This window comes from Anneissia japonica, unplaced genomic scaffold (genome assembly GCF_011630105.1).
Source record: "Anneissia japonica isolate Jap-2015-1 unplaced genomic scaffold, ASM1163010v1 scaffold288008_len1385354_cov213, whole genome shotgun sequence".
Lineage (NCBI taxonomy): Eukaryota > Metazoa > Echinodermata > Crinoidea > Comatulida > Comatulidae > Anneissia > Anneissia japonica.
Genome location: NW_022720123.1, coordinates 894,958 through 919,364, shown reverse-complemented (window position 1 = coordinate 919,364; position 24,407 = coordinate 894,958). Strand labels below are relative to the sequence as shown.

At 33.5% G+C, this 24,407-nt stretch overlaps 1 protein-coding gene across 6 annotated transcripts in view; it reads left to right on the top strand.

The window, feature by feature from the left end:
• Positions 1–1,235: 1,235 nt before the first annotated feature.
• The window catches only part of LOC117111185 (calretinin-like), a 35,206-nt gene continuing 12,034 nt past the window's right edge, over positions 1,236–24,407 (top strand). The window contains exons 1-4 of one of the 6 annotated variants that reach the window (XM_033254064.1): positions 1,236–1,529; positions 4,767–4,846; positions 22,989–23,078; positions 23,426–23,512. In XM_033254064.1, the coding sequence (XP_033109955.1) occupies positions 1,421–1,529; positions 4,767–4,846; positions 22,989–23,078; positions 23,426–23,512 (366 nt within the window). In that variant the 5' untranslated portion in view covers positions 1,236–1,420. The remainder of the gene's footprint in view (positions 1,530–4,766; positions 4,847–22,988; positions 23,079–23,425; positions 23,513–24,407) is intronic. The other 5 variants (XM_033254066.1, XM_033254067.1, XM_033254070.1 and 2 more) reach the window with 5 other exon arrangements.

The following is a 24,407-nucleotide window of genomic DNA, read 5'->3' as shown; positions in this document are numbered from 1 at the left end:
ATGAACAAAAGCCTCTGCTTAGTGTTTCTATGGAGATTCCTTAATTTCATTCTTTTTAATTTGAGTTTAGAAATAGGCTTATATATTACTTTTTTATATTCTCAAAGAAAATATATTAACAGCGCCTTTCATACCAACGTAAAGGGTACTATATAATTAACAATTATAATATTATTGACTTTCATTATTACATATGGAATTCCAAATCAATTCAATAACTTCACTTCAAAGGAACAGATAGACTCTGACATGGGTTCTTACAACTGCATAATTAAAAAGACAAATATCACATGGCCTAAGAGATAAAGAAACACAAATGTATATGCAACGTCTAAAGACTGTAATTGGTTACTAAATAAGAATTAATATGATAGCGTATTTTATTATATTTTTTTTTTATTTTACACGTGTTTGGACAGTTTGTGCATAATAGCGAAACACTGTTCATGGATACAGCCTCTACACCTAATAATAATAATCATTTATAAATCTCAGCGATACTATTTGTTCCTGATATTTTTTCACATGAAAAATGATCAGGATGGAGTAAGGACATCTGCTCCCCATGGAAGTCCAAGGGAAGTCCACGGGAGTGTTCATATACCCACAGGTTATTCAGCGCAAAACTATATTTAGTGTTTTGTGTTTATATTCTAACGGGTAGGCCTACCTATGCATACTCCAGCGCGTGAATAGAAGTCCACGGGGGTGTTCATACGCACAAGTTATTCAGCGCAGAACTGTATTTTTGTGTTCATATTCTAGCGGGTAGACCCACCAATGCATACTCTCGCATGAAGAGAGCTAATTGAGATAAATTTGCCTCTTTTACACACACACACACATTATAACCAGTTTATTTGGATCTATAATCCTACTTCCATGCTTTTGTATAGCATGCTGTATATACTCTTCGATTAAATTACGGCCGCACATATTAATGAGATTAAGAAAGAAACTGATAGAAGACGTTACTAATAATGAATATTTCTAATAATGATTAGATGGGACGTAATGAATTATTTATTCAAAAAGAAGATAATGGTTTTCAATTGTGATCATATCGATGACAGGTTATGAAAACACACAAGGTATACTCCTAAAATATCATCAATATCTTTGCCTAAACTCAGGTCTCTGCCATAATTTTTTGTTATTCTGTAGTCAATTTTATGAGCAAACTTAGTGAAGCGTGCCAAAGGCGTGTACAAACGACATACGGGGTATGATCATTAGTGACTGCCTATTCGACCAATGCGTAAGGCATTCGATCGATACTCCTGTATATTCTGTAGATATAGGGAGCAAGCGAACGAGAGCGGTTCCACTATCACTCACTCACCGGCGCAGACAAGTGAACGTAGCTATTTACCGCGCTTTCCAATTTTTTACACAAGACTTCGCAGTTACATTCATTACCATGGCTGAAAAAAGGACCATTGATTTGAAACGATTCCAAGAAAGACTCCACAAAATGGCTGTTACTGCGGATGATTTTCAAAAAGTGTGGGAGCAATTTGATGAAGACTGTGAGTAAAGATTCTCTTCTATATCATCTAATTTCATATCATCATCTTTATTATATTGAACATAAATGGATTATAAAAAGATGATTACAATTCATGAGTAATTTCAATTCATATGCATTGAAAATGTTTTTCGCTTTCTTCAATCTTACAATTTTGTTCGTATGTAAAAGGCTCTGAATTTGTTAAGAATGACATCGTGTGTAATTATAATTTGATATTGATATCCGTTGTAGCAGGTGGAACTGTCACGTTTGAGTAAAATTTCTCTAACGATATATCTTGTTTGATTAAAACTATAAATTTTAATCAATTATTTTTAAACACACATTATTTATATTCATTTTTTATGTGGTAGATTACTTCTTTCCAAATGATTATCAACTTATTGCAACTTATTTTATGAAAATAACCAACGATAAGATATAGGTCTAGGCCTACTATTTGAATTTAGATATAACAACTTCTATAGTATAAATAATTGAGTAATTTCTTAATCAAATAATCGGACACTTGGTTCTTGTTCGATTTCATTGATCAAATATGTACATTCAATGCACAACGTCGTAACCGTAAAGAACGACTATTCAGTCCACCCGATGGTCCATAAAGATACTTTCACTCTTGTCTAATCATAGTGTTTTAAAAATATCAGCATTTAAAAAAACATGTTTTTATGATTGTTAAATAATGAAAAGAATATTATTGATGACGTCATAAGTTCAGATGTCATAGCCCCTGGAAATTTTATATTGGATGTAGTTATAACACGTTAAAACGGGAAACTTATCTACCAGTATGGTACTAAATAACACATACACACAAAAGATTTTTGTTATGACAGTGAAAAATGCAAATTTTAATTTACATTATTCAATATTGGAGGATAGTCATTCTACAGATGGATAAATAAAAAAACATAAATTATTTATAATTCAAATCTGACCTTTAGCCTTCCAACTGATTCAGCTCGCTCCTAGTTTACGATTAATTATAATTTACATGAAGTAGATTACTTTCGCCAGTGCTCTGGGATATCAAATCATAATTGTAAGACGTGTAATTTTAGACTTTTAATTAATTCCCCGGATATTATAATTAGTTATTAATGTTATTATTAATTTAGTGTATTATGAATATCATTATTATTATTATATTACTATTATTATTATTATTATTATTATTATTATTATTATTATTATTATTATTATTATTATTATTATATAGATCTATTTATAATTATTATCAGCAGCATCATTATTATCATTATTATTAATTGGGAAAAGGGTTGGGCCTGAGGAGTATGGTAAATAAAGAAAATGCAAAAATCATTGAGGATAAACATGGCACTGGGCTGCGCTGGGCTGGGCTAGGCTGGGCTAGGCTGAGCTGGGCTTGGCACATAGAAAACCTAGTAAAGATGGAATTATTTGATGATCGTGCTACTGTATGAAAGTTCTCACCCAATAAACCATTATAAATATTATTAGAAAGATGAATTTATTAATCTTGAATTCTGCTGGTATATGTATTACTGTACTCTTTTTAAATCATTCATAATGATGCCAACGTGAATATTAATTATGCATTGTGAAACATTTTCCACCAGTTGTGTTAATGTGGTCCATTAAGTTTCACGGGTTAGTAGAAGAGTATTAATGATTATAATTATGGAAATTCACCTTTCAAGGGTATCACTAATTACATTAATTACTTTAGTTGCTTCTTGTAGCTCCTACTGCTATTGTCGTGTTTGTATCAACAATAATGTACCATCTGTTATGTACAGTTTTTTTTAAATCCTTATTATCATCAATACATAATTAACATAATTAACATTAGGCCTACCATGATCATCATCGTCATTATAATTATTTTTTTTATTATTATTATCATGGTAAGTATACATGTGGTATAGTGTACCATTTCTGCTTGTATGCTGCTAGTGTAAAAATTACACGTAATTTTCTAAAGAGAGCAAAACTAAAAGAGAGCCTTCTTCCGGCAGAACTTACAATACGCTAGGTGGCGCCCTTCGACTGGAAGAGGGCGTTGGAACTACATGAAGAAAAAGTCATGTTAAGAGGAATAGATTAGAAATGTTTGGGTTTATTTTGTAAGAACCAGCTGGTAAATGAATGTAATACTACTAATGTACTAATATCATTAAACTTCTCATCTAGTCATTGCATAGGTGAAAACCCAATATATATTTAAATTTTCTATTCCGATCGATAAACTTGATTATAATAGTATAATTCGATCCTTGTAACAATCGCACTGTATGAGACTATTGTTTGATTTTTTTTTTGTTCATTCAATACTGATCAAACAGCGATGCTTGGTTTTCCCTAAACACGGATCGGACAAATAGCAATAATGAAAACTGGTGCACTTTCGTCAGTGTCTCGCAGATATACAGGCTTAATCACTGATAAAAGTATACATTAAAGCGGATTATATCGAAGTAGCGCAAGACACAGTACACAATACACATTAATATTACAATTCCCTTCAACAAGATGTTTCGCACGTTTCTACCTCTTTGGAGTAACAACCACATAACGGTCGGTTAAACAGATTTGTTTTTATTGAACTTTAACGGTTAAATAACCAAATTTTGAGCCAACTTAATTAAATAGGACTAGGCCTACCCTCTTTGTTCCAATGTTTTAAAAATGTTGGATTCATCCTGTTTATTAGCAAAATATCTGTATTAAGATCCAAGCAGTAGAAAGCATTAATAACACTTTCTGGAATTAAACCATGGTCACCCAACACCCCAAACACTAGGCTTCAGTACCATTCATAAAAGATGACACACTGTACTTGTGTACAGCGTTGGATCTAGGGGTGGCAAAAAAGGCGCTCCACTTCCCCCCCCCCCCACCCCCGTCAACCCTCACAGACAAGAAATCTATAGTGTAAAATAATTTCGATAAAAGTTTAAATTTATAATACTTCGGAGTGTCCAGGGACATAGATCATGGACCCCTAAAATTGGTAAGGGAAAACTTCTAATCCATTCAGACAAGGTGTCATGTGTGGTAAGGACAACACGTGTGTTTATCGACCCTATTGTCACCTGTGAAGCAGTGATGTTGATTTTTGGCGCCAGTTTGACCTTACTATCATGTCACATCATAATTACACTATACTGCTTTTAGGCCTATTTTTAGTCATCATCATCATCATCATCTCATATTATTATTATTATTATTATTATTATTTTCCTTTCAGCCAATGGTTACATTGAAGGTAAAGAGATTGAAACATTTCTTAGAACACTGTTAAAGGGAGACGGAGGCGGTCAAGATGAGGTGAGCACGATTTTTTTCAATATCCATTTAGTTTTATAAACAAATATCTTGGTATATGACCAAGTTGGTTTCTTGAAACCCATCCATTTACAGTATAAACGCACCCATTTACAGTATATGTATTTCAAACAAAATTTGCTTCCATTTTCATCATATTATTATATAGGCCTACTATTATATTTGTGTAGGCCTACTACTGGTAGGTTATGTAAGATAGTTTTAAAAAATGTATTTACGGCATGTATTTAAAAAAAAGATGTGAACTCATCAGTCAATTAATTTAAATATGTGTGAATATGAAATATTGACGATAGTAAAACGCCGGTTTGAACAGTTCTGATTGGCCAATGACATTAAGCATTCACCCAGCATTGCAGTTCACTAAAAGGTTACTGGCTCCTTGTCAAGAAAATCGAATTTCCTAATTATATTGTCGATGTTGGTGAAACGCTTTTGCGTTTAATTATGATGACTATCGATTGTATTGATTGTTTTCACGGCGTATACAAGAAGGAAAATATACAGTAATTGTGTATAAACGCGTTTGTTGTTAGAAGTTGACTCTCTTTAACGCAGACAAACGCATAGAACGCTACACAACCAACACATCAATTGGTCTTAATTCAGAGTGATAACTTATAATGCAGGCCAGTCACTGTGTCGCACGTCGGTCTACGACCGTCGTACGACGACTCCAACTCGGCTCCCTGTAAACGCTAGACAACGTGACGTTGTCTGCTGATTGTCGGTAGCAGAGCAGTCTGAACGCGCATCGTGGCGTGGTTTCTTGTCATTAAAAACGATCTGCTACACGTGCGTCGTACGTTGCGTTCTTCATAGAATCGCGCCGGCCGAAGACCGCCGGATGCAGGAGTGCCGGGCTTAAGATTTTATGACAAATACAGCTCAGATAATGTCTCCAGCTGTCAACTATTACTATTATTAGATGTGCTAAGTTTCAGTAATTCATGATGCAGTGGACATTGCACTGAATCAATTCCCAGTAAGTTATAATACTACTGTAGTATGAATACCATCAGCGGCTAATACGCAAAAAAAAAAGGAACGGATAAATTTGTTTTATATGGTATCTAAAAAACACTAAAGATAGAACGATGCTTGCTAAATTCATGTGAAGTTGGTGTAACATCATTCTACAAGCTTTATATTTATGTCTGACTTGAAATGGAAAACATTCGATACTCGCAACCTTCTAAAACGTGTTTTGAAAAGGTCATTCTTTTACGTTTTAAATTCTAATGAGGTTTTATAAACTCAACGCGACCGATATTTTCGGTGCGAATAAACGAAAACTAAATGCATTTTAATCTCTAGCAATTACTATTACATAAAATGTTGGCTCATTTACCAATTATAATAACAAAACTAAAATTATTGTTGAATCATAACTAGAAAGAATAATGTTTCCATTACTTTGCGTCCAACAGTCAAAATGGATAGATATCAATACTCTTGGATCACTAAGTGATAATCCCCTTGGGCAAAAACATACTGTCTAAAATATAATATACGGTACGGTACATTATACAAGCGAAAGTGTGTAATATCACTCGTGGAATTATTTGATGTACAAGTTCTATTTCAGAAACAGATATTTTACGGCAATGATTATTCCGTGCAGCGTAGGTATACCACAACCTCACAACCTTCCCATCTTAAAACATACACGGTTTGGTAAACTTGCTTCTTGTCTAAAACAATGTGTAAAAGATTATAAATATTAATAGTTAATGTTTATATCAATTAATCTTTAGCCCAGAATAATTAATACATGTATTAACCTAAAGGCCAACTCAGACAGCGTCGGCCGACGCAGCCCGACGCGATTTGTTGTCGCGTCGGGTCTGTGTGAGTTGAACGCAGACGCGATGGTGTGCGTTGGGGCAAGGTTTGTTGAATTACCTTGGTTGGGGGCAGTCGCGTAGTAGTTTAATATTTCTCACGACGGCTTAAGACTGTCCCCGACGATAAATCGGGTCGGGCTGCGTCGTCCGACGCTGTCTGAGTTGGCCTTAAGATGTTACTGGAATTTCATCACGCGCCGAATGGTACAGAATACCTACATTTTCCTCTTAAGCAAGATTAAGAAAACCAACAGATTAAAAACATGACATCATGTAATTTAGTCAACTTTGTCGTCCGTGGGGGATCATTAAAATGTGAGTTTCCATCAAGGTAGTTATATCCAATCAAATGAACAGCCAGTATTGGTGCATCCTTCCGCGAAGTGTGAACAATTCGGCTCACAAATTCCGTATCGTATACGGTAACCTACAGATATACGATAAGTCAAAAGTTAGCGATCCCATCGAAAAACCTAATCATAAACAAATAGGCCTAATATAACGAAAAATTACATCGATGTATTATCTTGATTTACTTCACTCAAGGGACATCTTCACGGATGTTAGTCTAATATTACACACATATTTGTATCAATATAATTTCTAATAAGTCATGTATAATCTGCAGTCTGCCAAAAAAAGGTTGTACCCTTTCCAGTACATGCGTTATTTTATAATGTACATTATAACTGCAGGTTGTGGCACTGAATAATAACTAGGGGCGCACAATATACAACTTTACATTACAGGTTGCCTGTACTGTTTGTGAATTAAGTTTAATTCATTCAAAAATACACTGATTTCTATTGACGTAATAGGCCGTACGGCTATTTGAAATATGCTCATTGTATAAACACGACGATAATCTTGTGTAGACATAATGCATGTCATATAAATTATTATTCTATGGTATATAATCATGTTTATTTAATCAATGGTAAATCGTTCATAATGAGAACTGTTTTGCTCAAACGTATGATATAGTTACACTACCAAGAAAATTCTCTTCGGCTAAAAATATTCCAGAACCATTTTTGTTTTGTATTTTCTTCGAAAGGTCGCAGTTGATTGACAATAGGCCTACAGGAAAATGTAACATGAATTTTATTAAGTAAATCTAAAACTAAAGAACACAATAAATACAAAAATAAAAAGGAAGAAACAACGTTCGTATGATAAAAAAAAAAACAACAACAACAAAGATGCCCATTCTCAATATGTCAATCATGTTCCAAATTCGATAGCTGACGATCAATGTTAATTGAACCCCGTTTTCCAAATATATCTAGCTCTACTTCTTAAAAATTACAAGTCGAATGATTTCATTCACACGATTGTCTTGCATTGAAAGTGGGCAATAAACGAACACTCGAGTATCAAGGACACCCAGTGTCTTGTAATTGCTGACAAATAGAACTTAGACATGTAGATCAATAGTAATTAAACACCATGTCAGTAAAATACATTTACACACTTAAACCGGGCACTCGCTGCGTCGTACAGCGGTCGTACGACTGTCGGCCGAGCCCCGTGAGCGCTAGACGGCGCGGTGCCGGCTGCTCATTGACGGTGGCAGTTTGAACGGGTCGTCATTAAAAACTACCCGTTGCACGCGCGTCATGGCGTTGCGTAAAATCGTGTCGGGCGACAGCCGTCGGGCGTAGTGACTGCCATGCTTTACAGTGTTTAGTATAAGCAAGGAGTTACTCAAAGCCCCATATTCGTAATAGAAGTATTGTTTATAAACATAATTCGAAGATGTTCAAAACTACGATTGGAAACGTTTTATATTACATTATTGTCGACTATGGCAATTACCTTAGGTAATGCCTCAAATAAAATGCGTCAAAAGCAGACGTTACATTGGTATTCACATTTGTACCCGTTTTTAACCATTGTTTATAAAACAGCTTAGATTGTACCATTCCGGCAGAAAAATTATATTTGGTAACAAGTAAACTGATTTCGTGCCGTCTGTACACATAGGAGTGATAAATAGGCCTAATGCATTACAATATCATAAATATTCATGAAGTAATCACGCATCCCTTTAGCAATTGCCATTTTGGAACAGCAAGCTATAAGCCCTTCGGTAAAATAGTTAATATAGAATCCGATTAACAAAAATATTCAAAAGGGCTGTATTTAGAAGTTAAAACACGTTTACGACAGACTGCTCCCCGCAACTCAACTCCCCGAGCCTTGAAGTCCTTTAAAGATCACGTGGGACCTTATCGGATTAACTTCACTTATGGCAAAAATCGTCTTCAAAAAACAATAATTCTTTAAAAGGCAATAATATTGATTAATATGGATATGAATGTTCATCCAAATGAGATTCATTGATCAGAATGAGCAGATTACTGTAATTACAAAACTCATCACAATCGAAGCTGTCACTGAGATATTTATAGTACACCACCCTTGCTTTAGTTTATGTATAGGTCATTTTATCTGAAGAGTGTTGCACCATTTATGTGTGGTACGAAACTAAATAGTAATAACATGTCTAATAAAATCTTCTGTTGAACATGTTTTACCTCTTATGGTGGTTCTGGTTCTACTTCTGGCTGTTTATCTACGTTTTTAGTTGTTGCTTATCAAATTTGTATCTATACCGAGATCCAACCACTGCTACTAAATTGTATAATGTATTCCTATGATCTTTAAAACGGTTCTACAGTCTGAGATAAGCTAGAGATACTTCAGTATAAGAATTCTGTACAGTATTTAATTTAAATTGATTTATAAATTAGTTCTTTCAATCGACAACAGATTTACCGTTTCTATATATCTTTGCATAGTCGTCAGTTGGATGGCAATACATTTGATTAAGTAGTTTTGCACATAATCAATAACAATATATTTTATATGACTGTTAGAATCAATACTGCTACCATTTATTGCAATTATATCTATCAATATTATGCATTTTATTAGGACGTTTATTATCTTATAGTATTAGGCCTATATAATATTAGCTTCATTGTAATTTGGTCTCTGTTGCCTAATATTTACCTAAATAAGTTTTAACATTTTAAAGTAATTGGCTATTTCTTCAAATCGAATTTATATTAAGTAGATACGTTCTAATTAATATATAATTACGTACTGTTAAATTACTAGATAAACAGTCATCCACAGCGGAGTACTTTAAATAAAAATATCCATTGGGGTTTAAGTTATGCAAAATAGTACGGCACCACGACTAAAACTAAGAACACCCATATTGTAATATGATATGAAAATTCAATTTAAATATATTGATATGATTGTAAATATCAAATCTAATTTTCAATCAAATACCTTATGTACCGGTATTCGATGGTAATCTATAATAAGTACCGGTATATGAAAATAATACATTGCAAGAAGTAGGACCACGGTATTAGAAACCATCATTATTATTTTTTTTAAATTTCCATACCAATTAACAGAGATAAAAAAAAACCTCCATTAGACATTGATAAATATAATATATAGATATAACATGCACACAAAATATATAAAATAAATAAAATAAACAAGTAAAATAATAAATACATATAATTACTAAAGCATCCCAATAATTTTTGACTTAAAAATGGTTAATTGTCAAAACTTTGTCAATATTGGTAGTACAGAACGTATTATGGGTATCACACAAACGCTTAAATAGACCTTCAGTATTACAATTTGTAGATTTTGACTTAAGTATCTCCTGATAAGAATACTTAGTTTAGTAGACACTACAGTATTATTTGCTACAATGATCATCAAAACACTTTTGATATGAGAAAACTTTCACCTAACCATATAGGCCTACCTCATGCATCCAGATAGGAGCCGTGGAATTTAGTATCAGTAGTCACTTGCTATATGAAGCTTTCTACATTTCACGCTCCCCTTCACAAAACATTAATGCATTTCACACAAAATGTAATGGAGGAGAACCGCCTGGTAAGCTTTTTTCATTAAACCGCATAGTGTACGCGATTTTTGATATCAAATACGGACCGCTTAAATGAAAGTATAGAAGTTCGGCTTCCTGTAATTTGGTTGCATACTAGTAAATCCTTATCGTGTACTAACAGTTAAAGACCTACTACTGTAGAATAAAAACAAACCTAAATATACAAAGTCATAATGCGAATCACAGTTTACTCAGGATTATGATTAAAAACATATGAAACATAGCACCCAGTTCTTCCCCGGGGAAGTATCTATTATTCTGCAGATGATAGTATCAGTGCATTGATTCGAGCTTACATCAGAGAGACGCATTCGTGGTTAAAGTGCTTTGCCCAATGGACCTCATGCCTCGCCCTTTGTTAGTTCCCTCAAAATGGCAGCGTGTAAACACGTGTTTGTGAGACATGTACGTATTTCTGGCCCTGCTATGATTGGTCAGTTGGTAAGTTGAACACTAGACTACAGAAAGGTTCACTGTACAACACTTAACCGCTGTAGGTAGACCCAGGGAATAGTTTTTAGGCCCTATTGTGTGGAAGCACTACTGTATTTTACATTTAAAATAGTGTGCTGTATTCTTTCCATCCTATTTTAACATAATCAGCAAATTAAACACGGTTGCATGAGCTTATTGAATTCAGTGTCAATTATTAGACTTTCAAATTTCCAAGAGAACAAATTAGTTTGATTTGAATTCAGACATGAATGATATTTGTAGAATAGCAACTTTTTTTTTAGTAAATATCTTATAAAAAATAAAACCATTTAATGTAACAGTAAACTGTAAAATATTCTCATAGTAAACATTATTTACATTGTTTAAAAAGCATGTTCATTGACTATGCTAATTTATGCAAACATTGCAGTGATTATTTTATATAACGCTTTTCCAACGTCCTAAAGCGTTTCATCTTGGCGGGTAAGGTACGGTGGATAAAGATTCAATGACTAACAAACCACCTGGGATTCGAGCCCAATACTTATTATTTGGATCCCGAATCATAACCACTGCGTCGACCGCATTTTGTAGGCAGTGGCCGCGCTGCTATTTGACAATTTGTTAACGATAGTTATTACAAGACATTTCCAAGGCATCCCTTTTTATTGCCAGTGGCGGACACAGATTTCGTATTAATATCTTGTCATTGTTAATTTTGAAAATAACATGAATTATTGTATTTTTTAACTTACACTCTGTGTTCTATTCATCTCACAGTGCGCCAGTGGTCACTGAGCGATAATATAATAGTCGTCGTAATGGTTATAGTTTTTATTTTAAACAGGGAAGCCAAAACAACCACAGCGGCGCTATGAAATACTGTTCACTGTCACAGACTATTGAGCTACTAAAATCAAATCTCGATCCCGAATAAATTACTCCAGCAAACGCATAATTAAAGCAGGTCTCCCATGGTCTTTCGTTTCATCGTATTTTTTTTTTTTTTTTTTGTAGTTTACGTAACGCTAATGTAGTAATCCACTTCAGTTCCGTCGCTTCATGTTGTTGTCTCTCTTTTAGCAGCCACAATAAATCTAATAATTGATACTGTTAGTCCGTATTACCCTGGACATTCTCCATCGATTTCTAGTCAATAATATAGATTAGATTCAAACGCGGGGGGGGGGGGGGGCTGTAAGTCGACGACCGTTTAATCGTTCAATAGACCTTACCGGAGTGTCAATCAAACTTAACAACTGACTAATCAGGACAGTTCTAGGAGTGTTCGCGTATGTTTGGGACCTTAGCAACAATATCCAAGGGGCGGGGCTTAGCGGAAAGGCCCATTAATCAAGTGATTATTCTAAGGGAAAATATCGTCGCCAAGAACATAAACTACGAATGAAATTATAATCAGTGGAGGATATTGCCTATCTGTAGGTCTACTACTACAACAAAATACAGCAACTACTACTAATTACTATTATACTGCTATGCTACTACCAAATTTTATTGTCGATTTTCATTAAAAATTCACTCGTTTCAAGCAGATTGTGAGCGATCAGCTTCTACTGTACACCTAATTGAATCCCAAAACATTAATAAACAATTTGATCATTAAGTGAGGTGATCATGTACATGAATATTTTTATTATACTTACAACAGTCTCGTTTTATAGGTGTTTCTTTCTTCTGTTATCTCTATTGGCTTTCTGCCTTGTTTAACGCAACTTCTGAAGCCAATCGAAAATAATTATATTTTTAGTGTTAGGTCTAATAATAGTTGGCCTAATACATTACTCTGTTAGCACATCATGTCAATGTTACACTGCACTGCAAGTTATTACCTCTGCAATTAGATCAAACTTTGGAAAAACATATTCAGTTCCCCGGAGAGATTTACATAATGCTGCAGTTAATAAGCTGTGTATTTGCGTTCGAACCTACCAAGTACCTACTATATGGTCAGACCATAATCCAGGGTGGACAAAAACAACCATAAAGTGCCTTTTCCAAGGCACAAGTGATGATTCGAACCTCACATTAATGCAGAAATTCGGAATCGCAATCGTTGCGCCAACCACTCCCAGTGCATGATTTGCTAATAATTGGATATGCATTTCAATGGCTTACATTGTTTTTATTGTCAACAAAATGTAATACTACCAATGATATATGAAAGAAATGTTTATGTAATGTCCGGATAATGCCAGTCTGTGAGAGAATTCATTACAAGTATTGATGCTATTGTTGGTGATATTTATAAAAGTTTAGCTAGCAGTTCCATATGCAATTATATGATAGTTCCTTACAATTTACGTCATTTATTTTTCATCAAGCCAACTGCACATCTTCCCAAGACGTGAGCGTAACGATGATGACACTTCCAAAGAGTATTTATTGTCCTCTCGTCTGTTAAAACAGTTTGATGACCTACTATTAGGTAGCTACACTACAAAGATGCAGATAGACTACAGTATATGCAATATGGCGCCCTATGTAATTTTAGTGAAAAACATTTTATTTTATGTTACAGCCATCTTGGTTTCTACACCCAACCTTCACCAAGTGTTTGCATCCGTCGGCTGGGTTCTGTTTTGAGTTCTTAGCCAATGGTTAAAAGATCGACAAAATCAACAAGCCGTGAAGGTCACGCGTATACAAAAAGCACGCGCTACGTTTTCATTGGGGATCGATTTTGTGTTAGCTTTGGCCTAAACAATTTTCAGGTGTCACTTGCGGTCTAATTCAACGTCAACTTAATCAATTGTAGTCAATATTACATCTGGAATGTCAAACAAAGATGTGGGAAATAGTTTAGTTACACTGTAAAAACAGCGTGGAGGACTTAAAAGCAATGCTCAACGCAATTTTGTCCTGTCTTTGGTGACGTTTAAAAGCTAAACGTGTTTATGGCCGGCCTAATGTGTTTAGGTTTTTGACGTGTTCGGCATTAAATGTGCTTAGGTATTTTACATCATGCCAAATAACTAGCACATTTAATTCTAAACATATCAAGATCCTAAGCACATTAAGCTATGTCTAAACACGCTTAGCATTTAAACGTGTCAGGAAAGACAGAACAAAATTGCGTTTATCTATTGCTTTTAAATCCTCCAAGCTGTTTTAACATTGTACCTCACTCCGGGAAATACATTAATATATTTTGCTTAGCAGTCATAATCTTATGTTTGACAAATTTCATTTATAATTAAAATACTACTGTGCAGCTGTGATATGTATCAAATACCATATAATGTTGGCTGTTGCCATGTTTTGCGATGCGTGTCATTTTAAGATTTCGGCAAATAAACATATTGCAATAACATATATGAATGTTATGAGAACACTAGTTCTCTATGTACATTAGGAGCTAAAAATAGAGTTTACAACGTTAAAAAAGGAGCATGCCTACATTATGTTTAATACCACAACATAAAATAAGCATATAGGCCTAGTTTCGTAACAAGCTGAACCATGTCCTGTTACATATACGCGTTAATTTATTGAGAAGTATTAAAGCAATTTTCTGAGTATCACTGCCTAAGTCTAAAAGATTTGATAATTATACACAATAAATGGCATTCCTAGTGCTAATTTTTAATGGCATTTTGCAGGATAAAGCTAAAATAAGGTGACACTTGGAATGATAATGTCCATTTTACAGTAAGCAAAGCATATTAAGTACCGTATAAATGTTATTGAGATAATTCGAAATATATTGCAACGGGTTTATATTGCGTGTTTCATATTTTTCCACTTCGCAGTTACACAAACGTCACAGGCTGGCAAATGCAAGTCACTAGCATACCAAATATTATCCTTTTAAATACCGTACTTTACAGAAATGTTCATTTTAGTGTAATACGTAGGCCTATCTGTGATACGTGCAAAAATGTTTATTGTGACAATTTGTAGTGAAATGTTACAGAGTAGACGAATTGCCTATAATCAAAATTGCATTCCACTCTGCATAGGTTTAAAAGCGTTACTTGTTGTTCAAACAACAGCCATCGTTTTCAAGGAATTATGCATGTAAATAAACTGATATGCCGATTCTGTGTAATTGACGCCGTTGCTGAAATTGTAATACTTAACCTACGGAAACATATAAATTATAATCAATATTATGGAATGATCGTCTCGGTTGTTTACGAATAAATTATATGTATGCACATACCGGCATATATATGTGTGGGGATGTGTGTGTAAATATAATGCCGTAGTCTTTTAATATAATGATCTATTCAAGATGCATCATTTTTTAGATTATTGTCTTGTCGTTTTTTTAAATGCTTAAGATAGCGTATCAGATTGATCACGTATATGCAAAAGATAATAAAAACCAGTTGCTCCAAAACTGATGAAGGCGTTAAAGTATCTTCGCACCGTATATCTCTTCTTCTCTCTGAGGCAATTTCAGATAAAGTAAATAATCATTAGACTAACATAACGGCTCAAAGACAAATAATATTGTAACTGTGTATTGTCGGATCGACTATCGAACTGTTCTTATTTAAACAAACGCGAATCAATAAGAATAATAAAAGACTAATTATAGTATTATGCGTAATAATAGTGACTGTAACGGACTCTCGTGGAAAGCAACAACATTAAAGGTAGGCCTATGTAGTATTAGCAGTTACGTCCTGTATATTTAGGAACCGAAGGGGAATACTATTGTTGCAAGGAACGACTGCAGATCATCTATAAAACATATGCCAAATTCAGGATCCGACATGCCGTTAATAAACTGGGGAACACCGATCGAAGATTTTCCCATTGTATTTTCTGCAAGTAAATATCACAAACACGTTTTATAGCTACAAGAAGGTATTCAAATTGGATACGGTATACAAGGTAAATGAAGTTTATGAAATTATCTAGTGGAAATAAACTCTGTAGGAAGGGCTATCCCATATGAAATGAACTACCTGTGCAGTGTTGTTACACATTTATTGTGCAAGACGGAGTGACCACTAGCATATGCATGCTCCCTCTATTGACGGAATTCTGCATCATGTGGACGTTGTGGGCGTGCGTTGCACCGTTTTCTTATTGTACAGTGCCTAAACATTAATCATGTTCTAGAGACTAGCGAATGGTTTCTCTTCATCATAATTATTATCAGAAAATGTCGTCAATTGCAATCGGTTCGGTAATCCAGGCCTAGTTAAAATCTGCAATAAGAACGATACAACATGTGTGTGTTGTGGCTTTGCAGTTTTCCCTTCTTTAATATAAAATATTACAAGTAACGAATTAATTTTGACGTGCTATTGAATATCTTAAATGAAATTCACGTGTGTCAAATTTGATCATCATTGAAATGTGCAAACATTAGATCCGTTCTAATTGTGTGAACTTTTCCAGAACGAATACCTACTCAATTCGCTGATCATCATGTAACGTTATAAGATCTATTTTAAATCGTGAAACATAGGCCTACTATGGATACGATACAGTGGTTTGATAGAATATATCGTGAAATAATAATATCTTGCTTTGGTATAGACGCTGTAATTTCCTAATGCATTTATCATAACGCGACACCCGCATCAAACGACTTTTCAGTAGTCCCTACACCATTTCATTACGCACACCTGAGACGCCGATAGCACTTAACTTAATCAAGAAAAATCGAAACGACCTACGGCTACATAATCTATTTAAATGTTTATTATTTTACAAAAGAACAGCAACTAATACACTACCTCGAAACGTATGCCTATTATTTCTATACAATACACATACAGAATAGAGAAATATTTCTTTATAAATCATTGCCCGTCTACCTGATGACAAGTTTATTGGTCTCACTAATCAGGCGATGCGTGGATAAGAACTAATTTGCATACGCTCCGTAATTGCTATAACGCTCGGTGCAGTATACATCCACCCATAGCGTTTGCAAGCTACAAGTCATGAACTGGTTCGGGTGTGCAACATAAACTACAGTATTTGAAGTGCATAATTAAAATCATGCCAATGATAATCTAATAAAATAAAAATAAATGTGCGCGCTTTGGAATATAACTGTGAATGATGGTGGTCTACGTTGCAAATTCACAAATATGTAGAACCTATGGTGACACATTAAATTACATGAGACGCAGTTACGTGGGCATTATTACCCATCGATAGAAATACAAATATCCTAAGCTCTCTAGCCTAAAGGTATCTGTGAAATATCAAGAACACCCTGAAAATTATTTAAAACATTAAAATTGGTCATTATAAAGATCAAATAATTTATGAGTTTACAATGAGGCAAGGATGATCAATGTAATTCAGTCTCCGACTTTTTCGTACAAAATTATACTTGAAGTATGTTACCAGTCAATTTAAAGTTCTGTGTAAATTTATATATTAAATATTGTTGTGCCTATTAATTGACAATGTATACGCAAAGTAAACAACCATAGTAGTGAATTTAACCTTACAAATTTCAATTCGTTCAACAAAAGCAGTGTATCTGCTTTGAATATCTATTTTTACAAATAATTTTTCCACGATTTATTATCACTAAGAGCTGTTTCTTTTTCTAATAGCCATACATTCTTCATTCATTGGTCTTGTCTCCGCGTCATTACAAATATCGATCCGCTGATGATGATCCGCAGGTCGTATTTCAAAATGTCTTCGTAATGTCAACATCGCTTTCTTGTCGATGGTATAAAAATTGTCAAACAAACGACAAATAAACGATGTAATTAAGCGCCGGATAAAAACTGTCAGAAAACATCTACAACTTCTGTATTTATTTCAGAATATTGTATCAGTTACGGTACTCTACGTCATCCCTCACTGATGATGCCGCAATATACATTTGTTTACTAACTTTTAAAAAATGGAAATCTAAGCGTTCTAGACTAAGCCGCCATATTCCATAGAAAATTATCATTATTACAATGTTCCATCATGGAATACCTTTCGTCATCACCGTACGCTTAAGATGTTATACGTTCCGCAGCTCAATTGAATGGACAACGCTGACAGAATGTACTGCAGCAAGAAAATATCTGGAATGAGCTTACATTAATTATAATCCACAGTGCATTTTTACGTACAAGTCAATAGTGTACAGTATAATCATATGTGGATACCTGTACAACTAATGTGCAGAGTCATTATTCAACTATTGGAGATAAGTCATAAGATTTATTTTGCCAGAAACATTCGAAATACAAATAGCATATTGCTATATGATTAACGCCAACTAAAACCATGCTAATAACAGGTGGCCCATTCAGCGTTGAAAATAGTTTTCTAACAGTTGTCTACTCCGTTGTCACTTACGCCTGTCTCTTATACTTTAGGATTAAGAATTAATGTACAGATGCATTATGTATAATTAATGTGTATAATAACAAATGAGCAGATAGCAGATTGACAATGGTGGTTAGATGTATGCCTAAAATAGTACAAATCAAGACTATAGGGACCCGAAATGTGACGTCACAGTACCTGCTGGTTCCAAAGCAGGTAGATATGTATACGCATAAAAACTAATACAAGCGCGCGTGGGAAACACAGACCATGCACAGACTAGCAGTGAAGCTTGGTTTCCATACAATCGCTACACAGTCGTTTCGGCGTTTTCACTGCAATCCTTGCACTGCGTAGCTGTCTCTGACACAATCGGGAACGCACCCTGATTCAACTGACCAATCAGCGTCGCCAAAGGAGTCGGCGATAGCATGTAGCGATTTTTATGGAAACCAGACTTAACTGGAACCAATAGATCCCACTCGGTGACGTCATCATTCTATACGGTAGCATTTCTAATTGCTTAATAAATTATGATCAATATATAAAATAACAATTTCTCTTTGTCACTTCGCAAATTTTGATTAGATTCACCGAACGAAGTCAACCCTGATAATTATATTAACGGGATTTATTGTATTAAACTTTAATGAATATCAATCACTATATAAGATTAAATATGACGAGGTATGCTGAAGCTCGTGCTGACCTGTCTATTAAAATTTATGGCTCAGAATTTAGAAATAATTATCAGATTTCCACGTGTTTACATAGGCCTACACTTGGAAGTTCAGGTGTATAAAAGAATCAATCCTCATAGGGATTCGTATAAATTATTCTATTACATATTACAATAAATCCTTTCCTACAAATTGACCTCCAGTTCCCGTTTTGAAATATGTGAATTTCTATCAAATCAGTCTTGCATCTCGGATAGGACTCAAAGTGCACCTGTCTGAAGAGTAGAGGCCGTATTCAAATTGTAAATTGCCTCATCATTTATGCATAGGTTTTGAATGAGATTCGCATGATATCGTGCTACCTCGCTTTAAATTATCCCTGACTTAAGGGTGTGTTTATATCTACGGATTGTTTGTAAGTGAATTCCGCCATTGAGTGACTTTAATTAAAAGTAAATGAACCAGATAATTAATATCTGTCCAATAATATGATGAATCGTTATTTCCAGCTCATTGGTTTATTTTTTTCGGTATGCTTCTGATACCAGTAGATGAATATTTGTTCGTGAGAGTCCTACGCAATATATGATTGCAAAGAATGAGTTGTAACCCAAACCAGTTGATATTCAGTACTACAATAAGCAAATTCAAAGGGGCTTCCGGCACCTGGGGTTAAACATGATAATTAACTCACACACATAATTTCAAAGGTACGTTGAATGTTTTGGTTGGTTTAGAATTAAATCGCATTAATAACAAGTCGCCAAAATACAGCTTCGATCTGATTGGCTATGAACTTAAATTTTAAAACATACTGAATGTCGCTTATAGGCCTAATGAAAAAAAATACCAGTTTCTCGTTATCCATTTTGAATTTGTTTTTATTTCATTTATTTTACGAAATGTAAGAAAATCTGGCTAACTCACATCACATAGATATGGTATGAATCATGTCTAGTGCTTCTTTTTATTTGCTTTCAATGTGACAACTTCGTAAAAGTGAGAAATTATTACCTGTTTCCCATCGACCATCTTGGATTTGCCATCTTGGAGTAAAAAACAATTATTAGGAAGTGAAACTACGTTTGTTTTTACATGGCCTTAAAATGACAGCTTTAGCAACTAATGGCGTAGTCGATACCATCATAAAAAATCACCCACTATCCTTGAACAACGTGTCATTATGACTCCTGCCTCGATAGAGAACAATTATGATTTTATGCCATAGTTTTTCTTGATTGCTTGTTTTCGAATTCCTAAGCCTCTGATATGCCATTACACTGCATCAGCGAAGGCTATATTGCAAGCTATTCTTAGCCAGGTTGAACTTCTGTCCTCGTTTAAGCCTAGCAACACATTTATATTTAAAAAAACCCACCCATATGTAATTATTCACTCTATTCAAAAATAGACATACTGTAACACTACGCTTTTTGTTGTGAATTCTATATATTTTTGTTTACATGATGATGATGATCATCATTATTATTAATGCTATTATTATTATTATTATTCTTTTTATTATTATTATTATTATTGAAAATTGTAGTGAAGTATAAAGATCAATTTACATAGATAAGCATTTTTACAGTAATTACAGACATAAGCCTATTCGATTTAGAAAAAAACTATTAAAACTTGAATAAATGTCTCTAAAATTAATCGATGCCAATGATTACAAAAAAACAAAATAACGTATAATGTGCCCATGCGTATTAATCTCGTCACAATAGATAAATTAATAGGCCTGCAGTAAATAGACAAAAATAATAATTTAACAGGTATTAGCCACAAGCCAAAATAGATTATGATTTATAATAAATGAACTACAATATCGAGTCGATGTTTTGCATTTATAAAGGCTTTTAAGACTACTAGGCCTATACACAAATAGGCCTATAATCATCAATTATGGTGAACTTTTATTTATAGAAACTTTTTAAAAGCAAACTGCACTCAGTGAATTTAGGTCAAATACTCTAGTTAAATCGAACATTATTTAACGGGAGAATATAAAGAGAAATAAACATTATAAACGAAATGACACTGGTTGCGATATACAATCTCGTTTCATTTTCTAATAGGCATTTAGTATGCGAAAGTTGCCATAGAACGGCCTAGTAGTATATGGCAGATGTCCCCAGGCGAGTATGAAATGTATATGAACAGCGCGGGAATTAACTTGAATAAATAATGAAGGCGAGGCAAATGCCAAGTTGTTACTATCAGGAACGGTTGATGTATTGAGTAATACATTTTACAAGTGCACATTAATAATAATTAAAACAACAATTATTAATATTAACATTGTTATTATTATTATCATTATTATTATTATCATTATTATTATTTGTATTATTTATGATTGTCATCATCTTCATTATTTTATTATTATTATTAATATTAGTAGTAGTATTACTATCATTATATATATATATAATTTCACCAATATTAGAATACAAATAATAATATATAATAAAGTATAACGATGATCTTAATTATAATAAAAATGACAAATTAAATTATATTGACATTACACAAATACAATTGTTTGTATTTTAGTTTTATTCGTATAGCGCACTGTGCAAGGTAAGCTGCAATAGATATAAGATTTGACACATAGATTAGCTTTGTTGCTAATTAAAATTAACTCACTCACTGATATTTGTTTATTATACTAAGTATATCATTGTAACGTTGAAAAAAAGATTAATTCGCAGGGCACAGCTATTTAATGAACATGTAATGTAGAAATATAATTGCTGTGCGATGCTCAATAATAAATTTCTTTCTCATTACCTCAAAAATGATTGCCAAATGGACGTGAAATTTGAAAAAGTAATTGCTTAATTAAAAATTCTAAAACCGACTTACTTTTGAAAAGCAGTTCTTCATTAAAAATAGAATAAATAAGCATTCAATTTATAAATAGGTATATATTATGCCAAAATACAATATATTATAGAGTCCGTATTATTCTGTTACACTATGTGACAAATTGCCCCTAAACTCTCATATATACTGTAATCGGTATGCTTTCCAAATCAGCGTATTTTAAAATTTAAAAGAATTCACAATTAGGTCAAAAGTGGTGGATTACATTAAACCGACATAATAATATATTGAGAAAAAATGGGCAATATCTATTGCTATTTAATGATTAGGCCTACATTGTCTCGTTATGTTGTAAAAATATAAAGGCAATGCAACAGTTAACGCCCTCACACTATGTACTTGAGAGTGCGAACAGCTGGGATATGCAGACACCTTTCAACATAGCAAAGTAGTAGTATACCTAATTATCTTAATAATAATTTCATTTCTATTCACTTAATTAATTTATTTCCTGAGACAATGATAGAACCCGCTAAGACAATCTGTTAATAGCCACTGTGCGGATGAATATCGAGACCACGGAAATTAATAACGTACCACAACAGAAAAAAAAACATGTCATAAAAGGAATTTGCAAAACATGTCATAAAAGGAATTGGCAAAATACTCTATCTTAACACTCGGCAAAATGAACATTAATTCATCTGAAGACCTCATTTTTTAGGAAATATTGTGAGCAGCGGCCTAGTTCTGTTCCGATATACAGCTAATATAGTATATATATACTGTATATATAGTATATATATACTATATATATACATATATACACACACACATATATATATATATATATATGTGTATATATATATGCGTGTGTGTGTATATCAGATTTAAAGTCACATGAAATGTCTATCGTTAATGGACATTAATGCATTTTGAATGAGAAGAGGAACACGCCAGAGTTTTGGTATACAAGAGTGCGCATGCTCAGTTTCTAGCTCTAGCTCAAGCTGTCAAGCTAAATAATATGTTTATAAAGTAAAAAAAAAACTATTTGATTTATGTATTGAGCGTTTCTTAATCTTTATCTTTTTGTCTTGCAGACTATTTCAGACGGTCTCCTAGCAGACCTAACTAAAGAGATTATGGAGAAATACGATGCTAACTTAGACAATAAAATTGAGATGTCAGAGGTAGGTCTAAAATAAGCATTTAAATGTATATTCGATGAGGCTATGTAAAGATTTAGAACGATCGCCAGCCTACAACAAACGTCTTGGAATTATCTACGCTAAAATATGTAATCTGTAATAGAACATAAATGAGCAGTAATTTATAACAATAAATTTATAACAATAATAAACTTAAAATAAATAATAATTATAAGCTAAATAATTACAATGATTATAATACCAAATATATAAACCAAATTAAATTTTCCGTTTTATATTCCTTTGGTTTATTTAAATAATGTATTATTGTATTTGGGGCACACACATTTGTAACATTAATTCATAATATATGTAATGTATTATTTAAGCTTGCAGAGATGTTGCAGCCCGAAGAGAATTTCTTGCTGCTCTTCCGCTCAACAGCCGGTCTTAACTCTAGCATAGAATTTATGGAGGTAAGTGAAAGCTAGCTTGGTTTTTATGTCTTGTAGAATGAACCATTGTGGAGTGTCAACAAAACTTAACAACATACCAATTTAGAATACCGCCAAGAATACGCGCATGTCCCACAAATATACATGTTTATGCTTTCATATTGGTATTCCTATGTGCTTTAGTATTTTGATTGTATGCGATTGTTGCCTAAACTGAGTTTCCACAAGGACAAAATAAATCTGAATCTGGTTTATCAGGGAACAGTGTAATTTCACTGTTCCCTGGGTTTATGTACGTTTAAAATGTCGTTTTGTGGGACATTAGCAATAATTTCCAAAGGGCGGGACCAACATCTGGACCTGGAATTACTCCAACAAAAGAGGTTTCTGCATCACGTTAGAATGCGGTAACACTGAGCCACATGATTGATATAGGCATTATTTACAAACACTTAAAAATTGTTAGGCCTATATTCCTTGATTTAACACAGAATTTATATTTTCATATATTCATGTATTCAGGTATAAGCATCAATACACAATGCATTGGTTTACAAATATTACTTATGGAATATACATTAAAAAAAAATATTCAACACAAACATTATTATTTTAGATTAGGCCTAGCTTATTAAAGTAAAAAGTATATAGGCCTAGTTTATATAATATGACGTCATATAGGATCTCTGGTTATTTCCGAAATTCAGCTATTGCCACAGCTAAGTGGTCATATATTTTTCTATCGTATTTCCTGCCGTCAATTCCACTGCATTAAGTCTTGATGAAACAGCTCCCTTATCACCTTTGCCTTGAACCAAAATCGATCGTGAACTAATTTTTATTCAAAAGTCAATCCCTGCCATGCGCGAAAAGTATGCATAAATAAATCACGTGATTAATAAACGAAATGTGTTTG